This window comes from Xenia sp. Carnegie-2017, unplaced genomic scaffold (genome assembly GCF_021976095.1).
Source record: "Xenia sp. Carnegie-2017 unplaced genomic scaffold, XeniaSp_v1 HiC_scaffold_19, whole genome shotgun sequence".
NCBI classification, from domain to species: Eukaryota; Metazoa; Cnidaria; class Anthozoa; order Malacalcyonacea; family Xeniidae; genus Xenia; species Xenia sp. Carnegie-2017.
This window is the reverse complement of record NW_025813481.1, coordinates 1226450-1243832: the sequence shown is the minus strand read 5'-3', so window position 1 is coordinate 1243832 and position 17383 is coordinate 1226450. Positions and strand designations below refer to the sequence as shown.

The following is a 17383-nucleotide window of genomic DNA, read 5'->3' as shown; positions in this document are numbered from 1 at the left end:
TGGAGGGCAGTTTACGTTTGAAAAACATGACGAATCTTTTTACGAGTATTACAAAAACATGACGAATATTTTTACGAGTATTACAAACACATGACGAATATTTTTACGAGTATTACAAAAACAGCGATTTCACCGTAGATAAAAGTAAAATGCGCTTTTTCGTTAACCGAAAGACTAGCGATACTGGGATTGGGAAAATTGAATTTGTCAAAAGAATTAGACTTGTCAAATCAAAAATCAAAGGAAGCCTTTCTTCAAGTGCTTTTTACTGCCAAGATCTCACGTTCTTTCATCGCTGTTTATTCTGAGAGCGTTATGCCGTCTTTACGATTTTCTAACTTTTGCAAACACAGCTGGCAATAACGTGTCAACTTTCCCGCACACAACAAGATTCGTGTCGACTTAAGATCAAACAGATCAAGTCGCGGATTCAAATAGTTCGAGACAGAATGAAGGAGACACGGGAATTAAGGGAAAAACGAATGCAACGTCTGGAGAGGCAAATGCAACGCCACATAATCAATGCACTATAAATGAAATTGTCATTTCAAAAAAAAAGGTGACAAATTATCTTTTCAAAGAAAAAACCCCTTCAAAGTTAAGGCTGACGGAAACAATTGAGGCTTTTTTATAATATTTACATTATGTCTGCATTTTTTCAACTTGAATGTGTGTAATGGCAGATCATTTCGCATATGTAAATAGCGAATCCAAAAACTAAATGATTTCATCAACGCAATGTTTTCCAAAATCACGATAAAATGACCAAAATCTTTAACATCTTCAGAAAAAACACCCCAAGAGAAGTAGACATTTTTCGAACGAACTAATTTTTTGTCCAAATTCACCTGCCACCAAGAGGGAAGAATGCGAAGATTTATGTTTTACTTACATTGCGCATTCGCCTGATGTCATCAGGTACCGCGGGCGCACACCAAGATCAAGAAATATGGCGTAATGTAAACAAAAACAATGGTTCTGCTGGAAAATCAGTGAAAATCAGAGAAATCTCTGCAAATGAAATAAAACAAACTGTCACATTTCATTTGTAAAGATGGTTAGTTAGATTATTTGAATTTAATAACCGTGCTTCTTTCAATATCCTGTCTGATGTTAACGGATAATCTAGGCAGTTTCAGATCGAGATGTTGGCGTAACGTTGATGTTTGTGGTGGGTTTCATAGAAGTTTACTACATTATATGGATAATTTTCTTGGTAAGGGTTCTCTCGTGATGCAAGACTCTTCAAAGCCAAAGTTTTGTAATGTTTGTTCAACGCAAATCCTTTCTCAACACCAGTTTATCTTTTAGCCATTTGCCGGAGGAGATAATTTTCTACAGAGATATTTCCCAAACAGGATGTACGCCATACTATTACCAGTGGTTGCTGGGATGTCATTTTTGCTGCTATTATGTGAGTTATGTTCAACAAGGGGGCATCAAAGACAGAGAGAAAGAGGGGGACTTAATTGCAGAAACATTCCTTAGCATCATTGGTAATTTACATTTTCAATTCTAGGTTGTTACATCTGCATTGTACTACGTACAAGGAAACACAATAGAAAGTGCGGAAAGTCTGACTGATTAGTACATATACTGATCGAGTTTCTGCAATTGCTGTGCACCCAGGACTGTAACTAGAACTTTAAATATGAGGGACGGGAGGGAGGGGTATTCTTTTGTACCCAAATCTACATGTACATCTAAATGTACATGTATATGTACATCTCGATTGATGTTGTATAAGCATACTTGCCTACACAATACCATTCCTTTTGAAGTTTTATCACTGCAAAATACATGTATGTTTTACAGTTAGTTGATATCTCAAGCTTGAGCTCTAGAAAATATATAATATATTACCTCTTCTCTTTCACATACACTATATACATCACTGGCTTTGAACGAGTTCATACCAATACATTGAATCAAACTTTGTAGTAAAAAATAAATTTGGGCAACACAGTGTCATGTCTTGCACTACCCCCGATGATAAGGATGGACTATTGGCTACGATATCGCCCTACTAAGCATAATGACATCATCACAGATGAAAATCATAAATGTCCTTTTTGAACATTAATCAAAGTCGATAACTACGCTCTTTTACAATCCTTGCCTCGGCGCTGTTACTTTTCGCCGATCGGCTTTGAGCCTTCGCTTGGCCAACAAGAGAAAGATCTGGATTGGAATGGGTCTTCGTTGTTTTATGCCAACTGTGCGGTCGTCCTGTGGCGCAAAACAAACACGTCTCTCTTGTATCAAAATCGATTACCAGTTGACAATTTTAAGTAATATAATATACTCCGAATTATATGAATTTGTAACAAATTCGAAATATTACTTTCAAATAAAAAATTCCTTGTTTCTTTCTCAAATATTGAGTTAAACACGAGTCTCTCTTGTACATATAACCGAACACTTTAAACGTTTCCACTATCAGTTACCTGAACTTATGTCTGCGACCTCAGAAGTGTTTGCGCTTGCCTTAGGGTTGCCCACAGCACTGGCCTAAAAAGAAAAATTCACTTTGACCTAAAGCGTGTACAAAAAAATTTATTGAACAGTTCACTACTATCGCCAGCAGTCTACAACGTACCACTAAAGGAAGATTTCGACCAGCTAAAATAACAGGATCCATTCTCGGTAAACTTATTCCTGTGGGCGACCTACGAAAATACAGAAAAAGATCAGTAATGTCATTTCTTCGAAAACATCAAGAGGAAAAACTCGAGTACATTAACGCATGCGTGCTCAGCCTTAGAGTAAAGTGGTTTTTAAAACAAACGATCGATAATTTATGAGTTCCTTGAAAAGAATACATTATTGCGTCAAACTGGAGACGAAGTGAACAGTAAATCATACAAGATCACTTTAATTTACAAGCCCCACAACCTGACTCGCCGTTTGTTAGATGTTCGAGATTCGTTGTGATATCCACCACTGTCCCCAAGTATCTCGTCTTCTTGACCTTTGAGAAGCACGGCTTGGTCGTATATCCAGCTATACGAAAAAGTATACCGGAGGTGAGGTAAGGTGCGTTTTCACAGGAAGTGAAAGTTGTGAAACTTTCGCATCTTTTCACATTGTGAAACTTTCGCTCTTATTCCTTCCTAACCAAACCCATTTTCCACCAACACCAAAATAAATTAGAAAACGCCATAACAAGTCAATCAATCAGTACTGTGCACCTGAACGTCATTTCCTTTTTAACTTTTGACTCTTCTTCATCCCTTCTTGGACTTTCGTTATCTCCATACTGACGTCCTAGAAACATGATGGGCAAACACTTGGAGCAACAGTCGCGTAATATGGAGAAAAGTTGTAGAATACCATACCACATACTTGTACTACCTACAAGCCTAATCCTAATCTCCTGATAGTTGTAGGTAGTTTATGTAACAGGTAATCTATAAGTGTATGTCATACATATTACCAGAGAAGTAATCCACTCTCGGTTTTTCCTTCCTCTTTTTCACAATCTGAGCGCCATGTGATTTGTTTGTTTCGTCTGTTTTCTTGAACAACTTTAGCCGTTTTTCTGGATCTGAGGGGAGAATTTCATTGATAAAAACATTAATTGAGTAAAGAGCATGACGACAAATTGGCGAAACAATTTAATTATAATAAAGTTCTTTAGCTTAAACAACACTATCGCTATTTTGGTCTATTATGTTCATCTCTAGTTGACGACTGAAAAACTCTACAATCCTCAATAGGATAGCCAGCTTAGTTTGACAAGCAATCGTTGTATAATATATAAGCTATCTTTGTATAATATATAAGCTATCTTTGTATAATATCTTAAGCTATCTTTGTATAATGTAATCTATTGTAGCTAGTAATAGTGCACCGTTATAGCGAGTTCTCACTTGAAGTTTACACCTGTTTGCTGGTGTGCGTTCTAACTAAAAAGAATTTTAAATAAGCTCTTCTGCAACACCAATATAATACTGTTTATCGATTGTTTAATCCCTATGGAATGAGTGAATATGGCGATTTTCACAACAGACTTCATAAAATGTAAAAACAAAACTCGACATTGAGTTGGCATCGATTATTCATGAGCCTGAAATGCTTACCGGTAAGTTTCTTCTTGCGTAACGCGTTGTACTTCATTCTGTTGGCGCGTTTCATCATTAACTCAGCAGTACTACTTTTACTAAATCCCCTAAAATGATAAACCAAGTAAAATAGATGAATGTATTATTAACAGGCCAATTGAAAATCCACGACAATTCATTGTTGTGTTAGTGCAAACCAAAAAAAAACAACTTAATTTCATGCTATTTATTAAAGGAAGATCAAGACACTAAACTGGAGTACATAACGATTAAAGCTGCCATTTCAGACCACTTCAGATCAAGACACTGGAGTATATAAGGACTCCAGTTTCAACATAAGATCATTCCTGATGAAGACACCACACTAGAGTATATAAGAACTCAAGTTTCAACATAAGATCACTCCTGATGAAGACATTAGACTGGAGTATATAAGAACTCAAGTTTCAACATCAGATCACTCTTGATGAAGACACTAGACTGGAGTATATAAGAACTCAAGTTTCAATATAAGATCGCTCCTGATGAAAAGACACCACACTAGAGTACATAAGAACTCAAGTTTCAACATAAGATTACTCCTGATGAAGACACTAGACTGGAGTATAAAAGAACTCAAGTTTCAATATAAGATCGCTCCTGATGAAAAGACACCACACTAGAGTACATAAGGACTAAAGTTTCAACATAAGATCATTCCTGATGAAGACACCACACTAGAGTATATAAGAACTCAAGTCTCAACATAAGATCCCTCCTGATGAAGACACCACACTAGAGTATATAACTACATAACTAAATACACTAACCATTCACTAGACAGTTCGCTCGTTCTGTGAGATCGTTGAGTCACACCAGGCGGTGATCTTTCTTCGGACAAAGTACTCGGTGCTTTGATAGGTGGCACAATCCTCTGATCAGGACTGCACACAGGGGATGCCCACGCTTTTTTTATCGCAAATGGTTGAAAATTATCCTCTTCGTTGGTGACATAATCATCACGGTACTTTATTTGTTGTTGTTGTTTTAGAGACTGCGATTGCCAGTTGTTTTGTCCACTCCTAAGCAAAAATGCATAAAGATTCAAATATTATTTTAAAGTTAGACTAATTTTTCGACATTTTTTTCCTATGCTATGATGACAGGCTGTGTTCACCAAATAAACACCAAATTCACAAAAAAAAATACATCGCCATGATTAGAAGTTCAAAACAACGAAAAACAAGTTTAATCCTGAGGCTTTTTGCTATTATGAAAACTTTACATACTGTAAGTATACACCTACGGAGCTACGTCTGACGGAGCACAACTATTTTCCAATTCCTCTTCATCCATATCCATCCAACATTCAACAAAAATACACCTAACATACCCTGGTGCTACGTCCAAGGGAACCAAACTATTTTCTAATACTCTTTCATCCATATCCATCCAACATTCAACAAAAATACACCTAACATACCCTGGTGCTACGTCCAAGGGAACCAAACTATTTTCTAATACTCTTTCATCCATATCCATCCAACATTCAACAAAAATACACCTAACATACCCTGGTGCTAAATCGAAGGGAACCCAACTATTTTCTAATACTCCTTCATCCATATCCATCCAACATTCAACAAAAATACACCTAACATACCCTGGTGCTAAATCGAAGGGAACCCAACTATTTTCCAAGTCTGCTTCATCCATATCAAACATATTGAGGTCAACATCTTCATCAAAATCATCATTTTCAAGGTCGAGATCAGTGTAACGAGCAGTTTTCATCGCTTCAATGTATCTTTTTCTCATGTAATATCCACGAAGGTTTGCCTATGAACATCAGGTTTGTACAAGTGAGCTAAGGTATAAGTAAACAATGTAGGAAACCCTTGTACGATAAAAATGCATTGAATAACTTTGTTGTAAATGATTGAAGTTGGTGAAGGGATGTATTTATCCATATTATTTCAATACATTACATGCTGTTTAACATTAACTTTTTAACTCTTCCTTGTCTATTGTTTGACGTTATGTCAAGTATGTTACGAACTCAAACGAAACAACGATGATGCAGAAAAAAAAGGGAATCACGTGAGATCATGCAGTTACATATTTAAGATTGCTGAGAAGTATCGTACACATCCAGTCATCATGTCCTAATGGTAATCATGACTGTGTAAACGCGATGCCGCGGTATTTGCATGGACATGAAATTAATTTCCCGTTTTTATAAAAACAATGGCGAAGCAGGTCCGATCTTTCGATAAAGCTACGCACATATTTTTTCTTTATTCAATGAAAAAAACCCACAGCAGTTAACAAAATCAATTTCTTGAAAAATTGAATGCCAAGTAAGAATTTACGTAGCAGGAGTTATAATTCGGTTTGGCTTTGTCACTGGTTACAAAAAACATTCTTTTTGATGAAAAAAAGTTCAAACCTGAATGCAAGTTGCTGCTTCATGATGGAATGGTTGCCATTGAACGTAACTCATTTCAATCGTATTAGAATGCAGACTTTTCTCACGTGACAGAATTGATTTCGTAACATTGCTGTTTTGTGGTTCTTTACAAATGTGGTTCGACTGTGTTTCATCAAACACGTCGCTCGATATAGGACGCTCATGCTGCCGTAAAAGAAATTCTTGTTCACCAATTTGAAGATGATTTTCCGCCACATTTTTCAAAACATCGCTGCTCTCTTGTTTTTCGCGACGTGATGAAGATATAAGAGTGTCATCATTGAGCTTTCTTCTGCCGCACATATTGTTGGATGTGATCGTTGCGGGTTGTATTGATACATGATTTGAAGGAGCATTCCAATCAGATTCATTGTTCCTGTCTGGATACTCACGTCCATAAGGTTGCCCTTCCGTATTGTCGTTTTGAATAGAAGTATCTCGTAGATGTTTTTCACCGAGCGATGTATCTTCTCCAACTTTTTTTGATGATTCAGGTTTAATGGAAACAATGGAGTTTTCAAAAGTTTCATTTTCACCGACCACAGAAAATCTTTCGTGCATTTGTCGATGTTCTATCATCAAATCCTCAAGCTCTTTGAAGTGCCGAATCTGATGTATAATAAAATACCTATAGTTAAATATGTGAAGGTCTCATTGAGGGAGAAACTTTGCCGCGAAACTTCAAATTCGCTTCCACATTGACGCTCCGGTAGCAGCTCACTCACTTAACTTTTTTAAATTCACTATTTCCTTGTAAACCAATGTGACTGAGAAACACTTGTCACTTTGTAAATAAATAGAGCTCTTAAAAAATTTGGCGAGTAATTTTTTTGCTTTTTCTTGTTACATTCATACGACTTCAACATAGACTGCCAAGTCGAAACAAATATAGGCAAAACTGTGAGACTCGTGTGTAAGTTAAACTTTTTTGAGGGAAAAGTCAGATCTTATGAACATTGTCCGGCTAACAAATCACCGAGCTTTTTATATGCAGACTCACCTTCAAGTTTAGTCTTTTCAACACAAGGTCGTCGGCACTATACTCTTTTTCGCAATTCCTAAAAATACAGAATAGAGTCAAGATTTCACAGGATTACGCAGGAAAAAGAACACTTTATGTGAAGTAAAATGTTACAAAAAAAGAGCAATAGCTAAAACCACAACAACGTTTCATACACTGGCGGATCTAGGGCACAGTATAGGAATATACAGTAGGGCCACTGAAGATTTTTTGCTATCCAATGGATAACGTTATCCAGGCTTCGTGCAACCCGCGGTTAACATTAGCTGCCTCCGTTTGCATAAAATAATTAAATTCCTTACAACATCTCAGATTTATGTCTCTTCATTAATGCATCCTGTGTGAGAATCTGAGCACAGCATATTTGATGGTATATGGATTGCATTCGAACATCATCGTCTACCAAAGTGTTTTTTAATTTCTCTTGATTCAAGCATCTAAGATTCGGCAACAGACTGATGATAGCGCCTCTACAGGGAGAGAATTTTGATAAAGTGAAGATGTCCTAGCAATCAGTAAATATGATGCAAGATTCGAGACTTATAGTATACGAATTTTACAGTTTTAATGATTATCCATCTTAAAGGAAATTCCGCGTTAAATACCCGCACTTTGAACGTTCATTACAAATAGCTTGGTCAGAAAAAATGGCCCTTTGTTATATAAATGGGCCAACTAATTTTCGGGATTGATTTACTGGGGCCGGGGAATCTATATAAGGTAGGGACTTAGCGCACTTTTATAACGTTGGCTAGGAATGGTGCTGAGTGCATGTTAATCCTTTACTATCACAAGATATACCTAGTTCACCCCTCCATCAATTCGCATTCATCCCTGGATAATGTACCTGAAATTTTTGTCCTCGACAACTGGATTTCCTTCTACGATAAGTACTCGCAATTCTTGACATCCAGCAATTCCATTTAAAACATTTTCTTCATCTAAACACAAGGCATCGAAATTTGTTACAAAGAAGACGTTTAAATGAAAACCAACAGACATCGAAATTTGTTGCATGGAAGATGCTTAAAAGACAACCAACGGACAACAGATAGCATTAAACAGAGACCTCGTCGTCTTGACACCTCTAAATACAGCTTTGAAAAGTGCGATTGCCGGCGTGAATATGAACAAAAATAACCCAAGAGTTTTGAAAAGACCTATTTGAGAAATTTGAGACACTGCGCATTTCGGCGGACACATCATCAGTGGTATTTATATTGTTGTTACCATGACGACTCTTCCAATGTGGGAGAAGGAGTCAACATCAAAATAAAGCCAGTTAGAGAACGAACTGCTTCTGTCCACAAAGAACAACGACGACAATAACTTCCTGTTTGCATAAATACCTGTAATTAAGTTGTTTTTCAAATCCAAAGTTTCCAGCATTGGGAAGTTTTTCATATGAGAAACAGTGGATAGGCTAAAACACAAGAGGAATAAAGCGAACTTGTTGCGTTCGAGTTGAAGACTTATAGAATGTTTACATAAAGTACCTGTTGTCATTGAGGTATAAATGTTGAAGAAGAGGCAACCAATTATTGACAAACTCTTCCAAAGAAGAAATGCTATTTTCACCAAGATGTACTTCGCGCAGTAAAACATGATTGCTCAAACATGGAGGCTGTAGCAGACAATCAAAACGACGCATGATAATTAAATTGTGACCACTTATTTTAAACACATTATTTTATACACAAAATTGGATATTAAACACTTACAAATAATGCAGTCTTAATAGATTTTAATAATCAATATAATAAACTAGAGAATACAAGAACTCAAGTTTCAATATACGTTCTAAGGGTCTGTTCACATGAGCCCGGTAAGCGGGATTCAGCGAGACGTGAAATGATTTTGAGTCATTAAAAGAAGTAAAAACTTTAAGCGCAAAGTTTAAAACCTTTTCTTACAAATGTCATATGTCATTTTAGTCATAATTTTCAAATCAGGCTAAATTATTTGTTTCCATTTTAAAGGTTTTGTGAATTTGCAAAGTCAGAGCTTAGAGAAATTGCTCAGATAAGTTTTTGTCGTGAAGTATTTAATCTTTTCCATTTGCCAAAACAATTTCACGCTTCGCTGAATCTCGGCTACCTGGCTCATGTGAACAGCCCCTAAGATCACTTCTAATGAAGACACTAGACTGGAGTAGATAAGGACTCAAGTTTCAACAAAAGATCACTCCTGATGAAGACACTAGACTGGAGTATATAAGGTTTCAAGTTACAATATCTGATCACTCCTGATGAAGACATTTTCATGAAGTATGCAAAGCGTATATAAGGTTTCAGTTACAATATCTGATCACTCTTGATGAAGACAGTAGACAGTGCTTTCTGTGCCTTTGAACAAATATAAGTACCATTCAAGTACGAATATACCAAATGGCTAAAGTAAGATCATCTTCAAAGATACTCCATCCTAAAATAACGACTTAACTATAAGATAAAATAACTCCGGATACTAATAACTTTACATAATATATAAATCCTAACACGGTTTTTAATATGCACATGAAAAACATGTGACTTGGACGAGATTTGAATTCGCACCTTCGGGATAATAGTCCGCCGCTCTACCTGTTGAGCTACCAAGCCCACAGGGATTGGAGACGAGTCAAATCTCTTTTAAACTGCGTATGGACGAGAGATTCTCGCCACTATAGCAGTTTACTAGATGGCACCGTGTTTAGACTTTATTCCAAAATAACTTTAATAACTTTAATAACTTTACCGTTTGCAAATTATTTCCTTTCAGCCGTAAAATGCTTAATAAAGGACAGCATTCCAATTCATCGATGCGATTCAAGTGATTATCAGAGCAATCCAAAATTTGTAAATATTTCCACGTTGAGAGGCCTTTCGTTGTGATTAGTTGGTTACTTCGAAGTGACAAGTGCATAACTCTGTTGAATGAAAATTTTCCTAGAATGAAAAAAGAAAATGAAATTTCTTTACAGGTGGAAGTGCTACACATAGTAATTTTCAATTTATGTTTCCATTTGAAAAAGAGATGTTTCGTTACTTAGATTTGACGGTTGACGGAGCCATTTAGATAAATTTGGCAGTGAGTACAAGCCCAATATGAATGGGTTAAATTTGGCAGAGAGTACCTATCTAATGTGAATGGGTTAAATTTGGCAGAGAGTACCTATCTAATGTGAATGGGTTAAATTTGGCAGAGAGTACCTATCTAATGTGAATGGGTTAATTTGGCAGAGAGTACCTATCTAATGCGAATGGGTTTAATTTGGCAGAGAGTACCTATCTAATGTGAATGGGTTTAATTTGGCAGAGAGTACCTATCTAATGCGAATGGGTTTAATTTGGAAGAGAGTACCTATCTAATGTGAATGGGCTTAATTTGGCAGAGAGTACCTATCTAATGCGAATGGGTTTAATTTGGCAGAGTACCTATCTAATATGAATGGGTTTAATTTGGCAGAGAGTACCTATCTAATGTGAATAGGTTTAATTTGGCAGAGAGTACCTATCTAATGCGAATGGGTTTAATTTGGCAGAGAGTACCTATCTAATGTGAATGGGTTTAATTTGGCAGAGAGTACCTATCTAATGTGAATGGGTTTAATTTGGCAGAGAGTACGTATCTAATGTGAATGGGTTTAATTTGGCAGAGAGTACCTATCTAATGTGAATGGGTTTAATTTGGCAGAGAGTACCTATCTAATATGAATGGGTTTAATTTGGCAGAGAGTACGTATCTAATGTGAATGGGTTTAATTTGGCAGAGAGTACCTATCTAATATGAATGGGTTTAATTTGGCAGAGAGTACGTATCTAATGTGAATGGGTTTAATTTGGCAGAGAGTACCTATCTAATGCGAATGGGTTTCATTTGGCAGAGAGTGCCTATCTAATATGAATGGGTTTTGAGATTGAATGACTAAGACAACAGCGATGAATACAAACTATTCTCTCTTTAGATTTATCATGTCTATAGCGTGTTATATTTCATTGTACTTCCAAGCAATCATACGCCCTGATCATTTATGGTATACCAAATCTGTTCAATGTCCCACTTTATCCCTCGCTGTCATATGTACGTTAAGAGAACCGGAGTGGAACTAAGTAAATGGGTGATCCGAAAACCTATTCACAACTAGAAGAGAAAACTTACATGAAAAGTTAGATAGCGGAGGGGAGAAAGAAGTCATGATTGCAATACCACATACCTACTCTCGTTATCTTGTTATCGTCCAGTAAAAGTGCTCGGACGTTACAGCAGCCATCAAGACCGTGTATTGAAGCCAATTGATTCCTTTTAAAATCCACGAGATGAAGAGAGTCCAAATTTTGACAACATATGTTTTGTATCGCATTGTCCTACATGGTCAATACAAAAATTAGTCAACGATTTCAACACAATAAATGTCGACGTAAGCAAGAATAGTGTCGACAGGGCCATGCATTCTCGACTTTCTACGTTCTTCAATTCCTTCGGAAGTAAAGAATGAGCTTCAATCTTTTTACCGCATTGCTCATACTTAATCTTTAGTCTGAAGACCTTGATTTGTCCTATGATGACATGTATGTCCACAAATAAACACCAAAATTCACAAAATATATCACCAAACGTTCAAAGAAAACTAAGAACAGTGTACTAATCCGTTTGAGGATCTTTGCCAACATGTACACTTTAAATACACCTAACATAAAATGATGCCACGCACGAAGAAGCCTAACTATTCTTCACTTCTCTGCTTCGGATATATCAAACAGCCAGCAAATATAAACATCACATACATTTTAATACGGACAAAGTATGAGGTAATACCAACCGAGAGGTTCAGTTCCAACAGGTGCTTACAGCTTTCAAAACCTGCGGCTGATATCACGCCACAGTTTTGTACAGTCAGTGATTTAACATTGGGACAGCTTGGCATTATTTTGAAATTGCGTGGTGGAAGATCTCGAACGTTAATGACAAAGATCTGTAAGAAAATAATAATTTCTAGAGTAGTTGAATTCTTACTCTTCGGAGTTGAAAAACAAAAGAAATTGGGGTCCTGCTATCTTGAATATTCCTTAAATCAAAACGCGAAACATGCTACTTTTACTCACTTCATCCAGCGACGTCGGAGTTTTTAACGAATTTAGAATTTCTTCTGTAGAAAAAGTAGGGAGGTTCTGTGACGCTGACAGCGGGCGCCTAAGTACGATCAATGCTTATATACATCAACAATCTGACAAGTATCACAGATTGGACGATTTTACAACAAATACCTGGGCTTTGGTCGACTTGTCGAAGAACCACTTTGCTCTTTAGAAAGGCAACTGTACAAAAATGAAGTTACTTTACATATGAATTGAAAAAAATAACAATAATATAACACGTGCGTATATTGGTCTGTGTAGCCGAGTTTGCGTTAGCCTGAGCTAACCATTGAACTAAAATACATGGAACGCTACCGATAATCGAAAAGCCAAATAATTTTTTAAAGTCAAATCTTACACCCAGACATGCGAGATTACACCTAGAAACGCGTGTAGTTCAATCAATTTTCATTCCGCGAGAGAATCTCGAAACACTACACACGCGTGTCTAGGTGTAATCTCGCGTGTCTGGTTGTAAGATTTGGCTTCAATTATTTGCTTCAGGTGGCGTTTCATGTATTTTAGTTCAATGGTGCAAACTGATCTGAGCTCAATCAATTAAATCAATCAAAGAGAATTTACAAATCAATCATGAATACATGTTAAAGGAACAACTAAAACATTTCTTTCAAATTTATCTGTTTCGCATGGTTTTTATTTCATAAAAGAAATAAAACATGTTTTTCGTGTTTGCACTGGCTTAAGTAAGCCTCGGATACAGTTGTGAGAACTATCGACTTTCGGTCTAGAGATTGCACTGATCTGCTCTCGAGTTCTCCTAAGGGACTTGGCGGTTAGCAAAAGCTCATGCAAACACAACATCTTTTATTTTTGAAATATCAAACATTTTTTCACAAGACTCTTCCACGTACTTGAGTAAGTTATGTTACAGCTAAACTAAACACGATACCTCCACAATGTGGTTTGTTTCAACCAGTTTTTTCTAAGTGTCTCCCAAACCAAATGACATTCTCTAGAATCCAGGGTGGGCCTGGATTCCTCTTCAACATTCCCGCCGTCTGCCGGACGATCATCGATGTTGACATCGAATAATGAATCTCGACCAGATCTTCCAAACGAAACGTCTTTAATATTACAGTTTTTTTCGAGTAACTCGCTTTCCCCTCTGTCCTTATTTTCCTTTTCTGTCTCTTGTCCTTTATTCCCTAATCCTTCATTTCCTTCAGTTTCCTTTTTATACTTTCTTTCTTCTTTTCCAGATCTCTCAACTCTTTCTTTTCTCTTTCCAGCTCTTTCTTTCCTTTTTTTTTCTTTTCATCTCTTTTCTTTCTCCTCTTTCTTAGCCTCTTTCAATTTCTTTTCCATCCTCCAGCTCTTTCCATTTCTGCCTCCATTCTATCTTTCTTTTTCCAAAGCCTCTGCTTTCTTCCGTTTTTTCTCCATTTCTACCTCTTTCAATCTTTTCTCTTCTTCCTCTTTAGCCTTTCGTATTCCCTCCTCGATCATTCTCTTTTCTTTCTCATCCAAAGCTTTTAGTTCCTTCAATTTCTTCTCGTATCTCTCTTCTCGTTTTTCTTTCAATATGCCACCGTACTTTGCCTTTACACTGAAATAAATATTTTCATATTTCATACAGCTTCAAGTGATAATCACTGATCTTAATAACCTGGACAAAACAAGGAGAAGGGAGTCTGGGGAGAAGTCTGCTAATGAATTTTGATGTAAGTTTCAAGTGGGTACGGCGTTCTTACTGGAGAATAATAGGGAGAAGGGGTCTGGGGAGAAGTCTGGTAATGAATTTAGATGTATATTTTAAAAGGATACGACGTTCTTACCGGAACATTCGAAAAGTCTTCTGAATTATAACACAAGCACGTTCGTTTCTAACTTCAAGTTTTCGTCTTTCCTCGCGCTAAGCACATAAGTAACATCATATTAGGATAACAAACATAAATTTAGACATTTCATCTACTTCATGGAAATAATTTCTTCACTAAACACTTCGTTTCACACTCAAAAGTAGAGCTCAACATTGAAATGTTCTTGTATGAAAGCTGCAGCAACCGACCGTTCTCTTTAGCTAGCTATTAATTGTGGGGATCTAGCTGAAGTAAACTGCTGACGTCATCTATTGACGTCATCTACTGACGTCATCTAACCGGTTGAAACGATGTCACAGAATACTAGCATGTCATCTCCGATGATTATAGTATAGGCACTGCACGCAATTGTTTCGCCACTCGGCCAAGACAAAAATCCCTGGAGATGACCTTCGATGTATTTACCTAAGTATTACGTCATGGACTAAAGTTCGAGTATCAATAACTACCTGGACTTTCTCTAACGCCATTCGTTCTTCCTTACGACGTTTTTCTAATTTCGTCATTTCAAGCTAAAATTACATGAAGTACACGTCACTACTCAAAATACACGAAAGGTTATCTGAACGACGACCAACGGTATTTACCTCGAGTTGTTCCTGAAGATCCATAATTGTCTTTTTTTGAAGTTTTGCTTCCTCTTCAATCTTCAATCTTAGGCTCTGCAAAGTAAGCAAAACTACAATATTTAAAGCAAAAATAGAGTATTTAAATACATGTTCCTTCGCAGCGGGCAAGTCCATGCTATAAATATTTATCCCGAGGGTTAAAAAAGAGCGCGAAACCGCAGGCCGAGGAAAATTTTTGAGACAGAGGGGAATACTTTTCTATCAGGAGCGACCTAAAGTGTAAATAACGTATTTATTTTTTTGCTAACAGTCTTACAAGATTGCGCAATCAGGTTCAACAATGGCGGCAAAGTAAACAATCAAAATTTTGCAATTCACTTTACTTTGGAAGATTCAAAATTCACTTGAAATAATTTATTAAAAAGATTCTTAAAGCTATAGGATTCCGAGATGGAGAAATTCCACCTGGTGCAACTGCCAATCAGATTACAGGCGGTCGGAGATGGAGAAATTCCACCTGGTGCAACTGCCAATCAGATTACAGGAAAGACTACGTGACAGTTCAATATTTTTTCTTACCATGTTTTTTTCCATCTTTGCTTTATGTTCTTCACTTGCCGTACGCTTGCTTTCCACCCTCGTCGTTTCATCTCTCTCGTGTCTAAGGCGATCGTCTTCTCTGATTTCATTGAAAAGCTCTTCCAACTGGTCACGACGATCGTTTTGTTTTGATTCCAGTTTTTTGAGCTCGTTCAAACCGGTTTCTTCTAGTGACGAAATGACTTCGTCTTCTTCGTCTAAAAATGTAGAGTTGCGACAAAAGGAAAGCTACTACCTTCTCATTCATAACTGCAATGTGAACCTTTGTTATTCTTTGTTTCTTCTTCCAACAAAACCGAAACAGAGATAAAATTTCTGGAACAGCACAGCTTTAGTAGCCAGCTGTAAGGTGGGATTTGAATGCAAAGGAGACATGCTCAGACTCATACTTGCAAGTTATGCTACATTCATTTTTGTTGAAATTATTATTCATGACAGTTGATAGCATATATGAATACAGCATTTATCGAGGCTATGACACAGTGTTAATGATAGTTATTGCAATAAAAACTGTGTTTGGCTTTAGAGCACGTATGCCATCTTCCTCAATAATGGAAATCTACGTCATAGGAAATAGATAACTTACCAACAAAAACATTTGCCTCCTCTTTTTCACTGCATTCCTCAATTTCCAAAAGGACCTTGCGAGCATATAATATTAATGAAAAGAATGAATGACTTGAGCCCTGGAGTATCGTTACATGTTTGTAGATGTAGATCATCCAGGTTGGCAGAGTCTTGAGAAGGACTGTTGGTATTGATGCTGACTGATGTTTGGACAACATAAACATAGTTATCTTCAGAGTGAGGAGTAAAAGTCTGGTTAAACAAGTACTGTAAACCTGACATTTACTTTTCATTTGACTCTGAATGAAGATGACTACCACTAAGACTTCAAAACATCTGTCAACATAAACACCATTAGCCATTCTAAGGACTCTAACAACATGGATGATCTACATCTACAAATATGTAATTAGAGTTCATTGCGGGTAAAACATTGACTGGTATTTAATAGCAAAACAGTATATAATTAAAATTAACCTTCTCTTTGAAATCAGGTGTTAACCTGGCTTCATCATCCTCCAAGTTCTCCACAAGTATTTTGGCCGAGCTATTATCTTCGGAATGATTTGCAAACTTCAGCGCATTTTCGGCTTCATCAAGATCCAATTGAAACTTTTCCCCTCTCGATTTCAAGAGACGCATAAAGGATTCAACAGAATCAGGGCAGAAACACATTTCTCCTCTGTAGAAGAAACCTAAAAGAAAGAATTGCAATTTAATCCCAAAAAATAATGCTTAGTTTTGCAGTTAACAAGACAACTTCGCCGCTTTTTTTTAAAAAGATATAAAATCATTTCAATATGCATTATGGCATATTGAAATGTCCCACAAAAAGAAACTACTTAAAATTTCTTAAATAATTTCAACCTTTTCAAGAGAAGTGCCAGAAACTGGAAAATCTCCTTGAATGCTTTCAAAAGACTTGATGCTTTCATCGGATGTACTCTCCAGTTCCAGCAAGTCCAAGCCGTCCAGCGCCTTCAACTCCAACCTAATGGCTTCTTCTATATCGACTTCGTCCACCTCTTCAAGACCAGTCATATTTCATCGCAAATTTGCGCCAAAAAATGTCATCTTTTTGCTGAAATCGCCTCGATTCTCAAACTTCAACCATTACCATCCATATTTACTATTATTTCTTTGTAGTTCCCGGGA

The 17383-nt window shown here is 36.8% G+C and overlaps 1 protein-coding gene across 1 annotated transcript; it reads right to left on the bottom strand.

The window, feature by feature from the left end:
* Positions 1-1833: 1833 nt before the first annotated feature.
* LOC124438698 (leucine-rich repeat and IQ domain-containing protein 1-like) lies at positions 1834-17360 on the bottom strand. Its single transcript, XM_046988892.1, has 30 exons — positions 17096-17360; positions 16989-16995; positions 16706-16923; positions 16248-16302; positions 15641-15858; positions 15080-15154; positions 14942-15004; positions 14448-14524; positions 14029-14218; positions 13562-13893; positions 12781-12831; positions 12619-12706; positions 12336-12488; positions 11730-11880; positions 10271-10461; positions 9031-9158; positions 8884-8957; positions 8382-8475; positions 7837-8004; positions 7514-7571; positions 6493-7122; positions 5707-5882; positions 4874-5125; positions 4083-4171; positions 3437-3547; positions 3192-3267; positions 2896-3003; positions 2600-2669; positions 2448-2511; positions 1834-2229 (listed from the first exon to the last, which is right to left on the bottom strand). The coding sequence occupies exons 1-30, from the start codon at positions 17267-17269 to the stop codon at positions 2084-2086; spliced, it is 4287 nt and encodes a 1428-aa protein (XP_046844848.1). The 5' UTR covers positions 17270-17360; the 3' UTR covers positions 1834-2083.
* Positions 17361-17383: the final 23 nt, after the last annotated feature.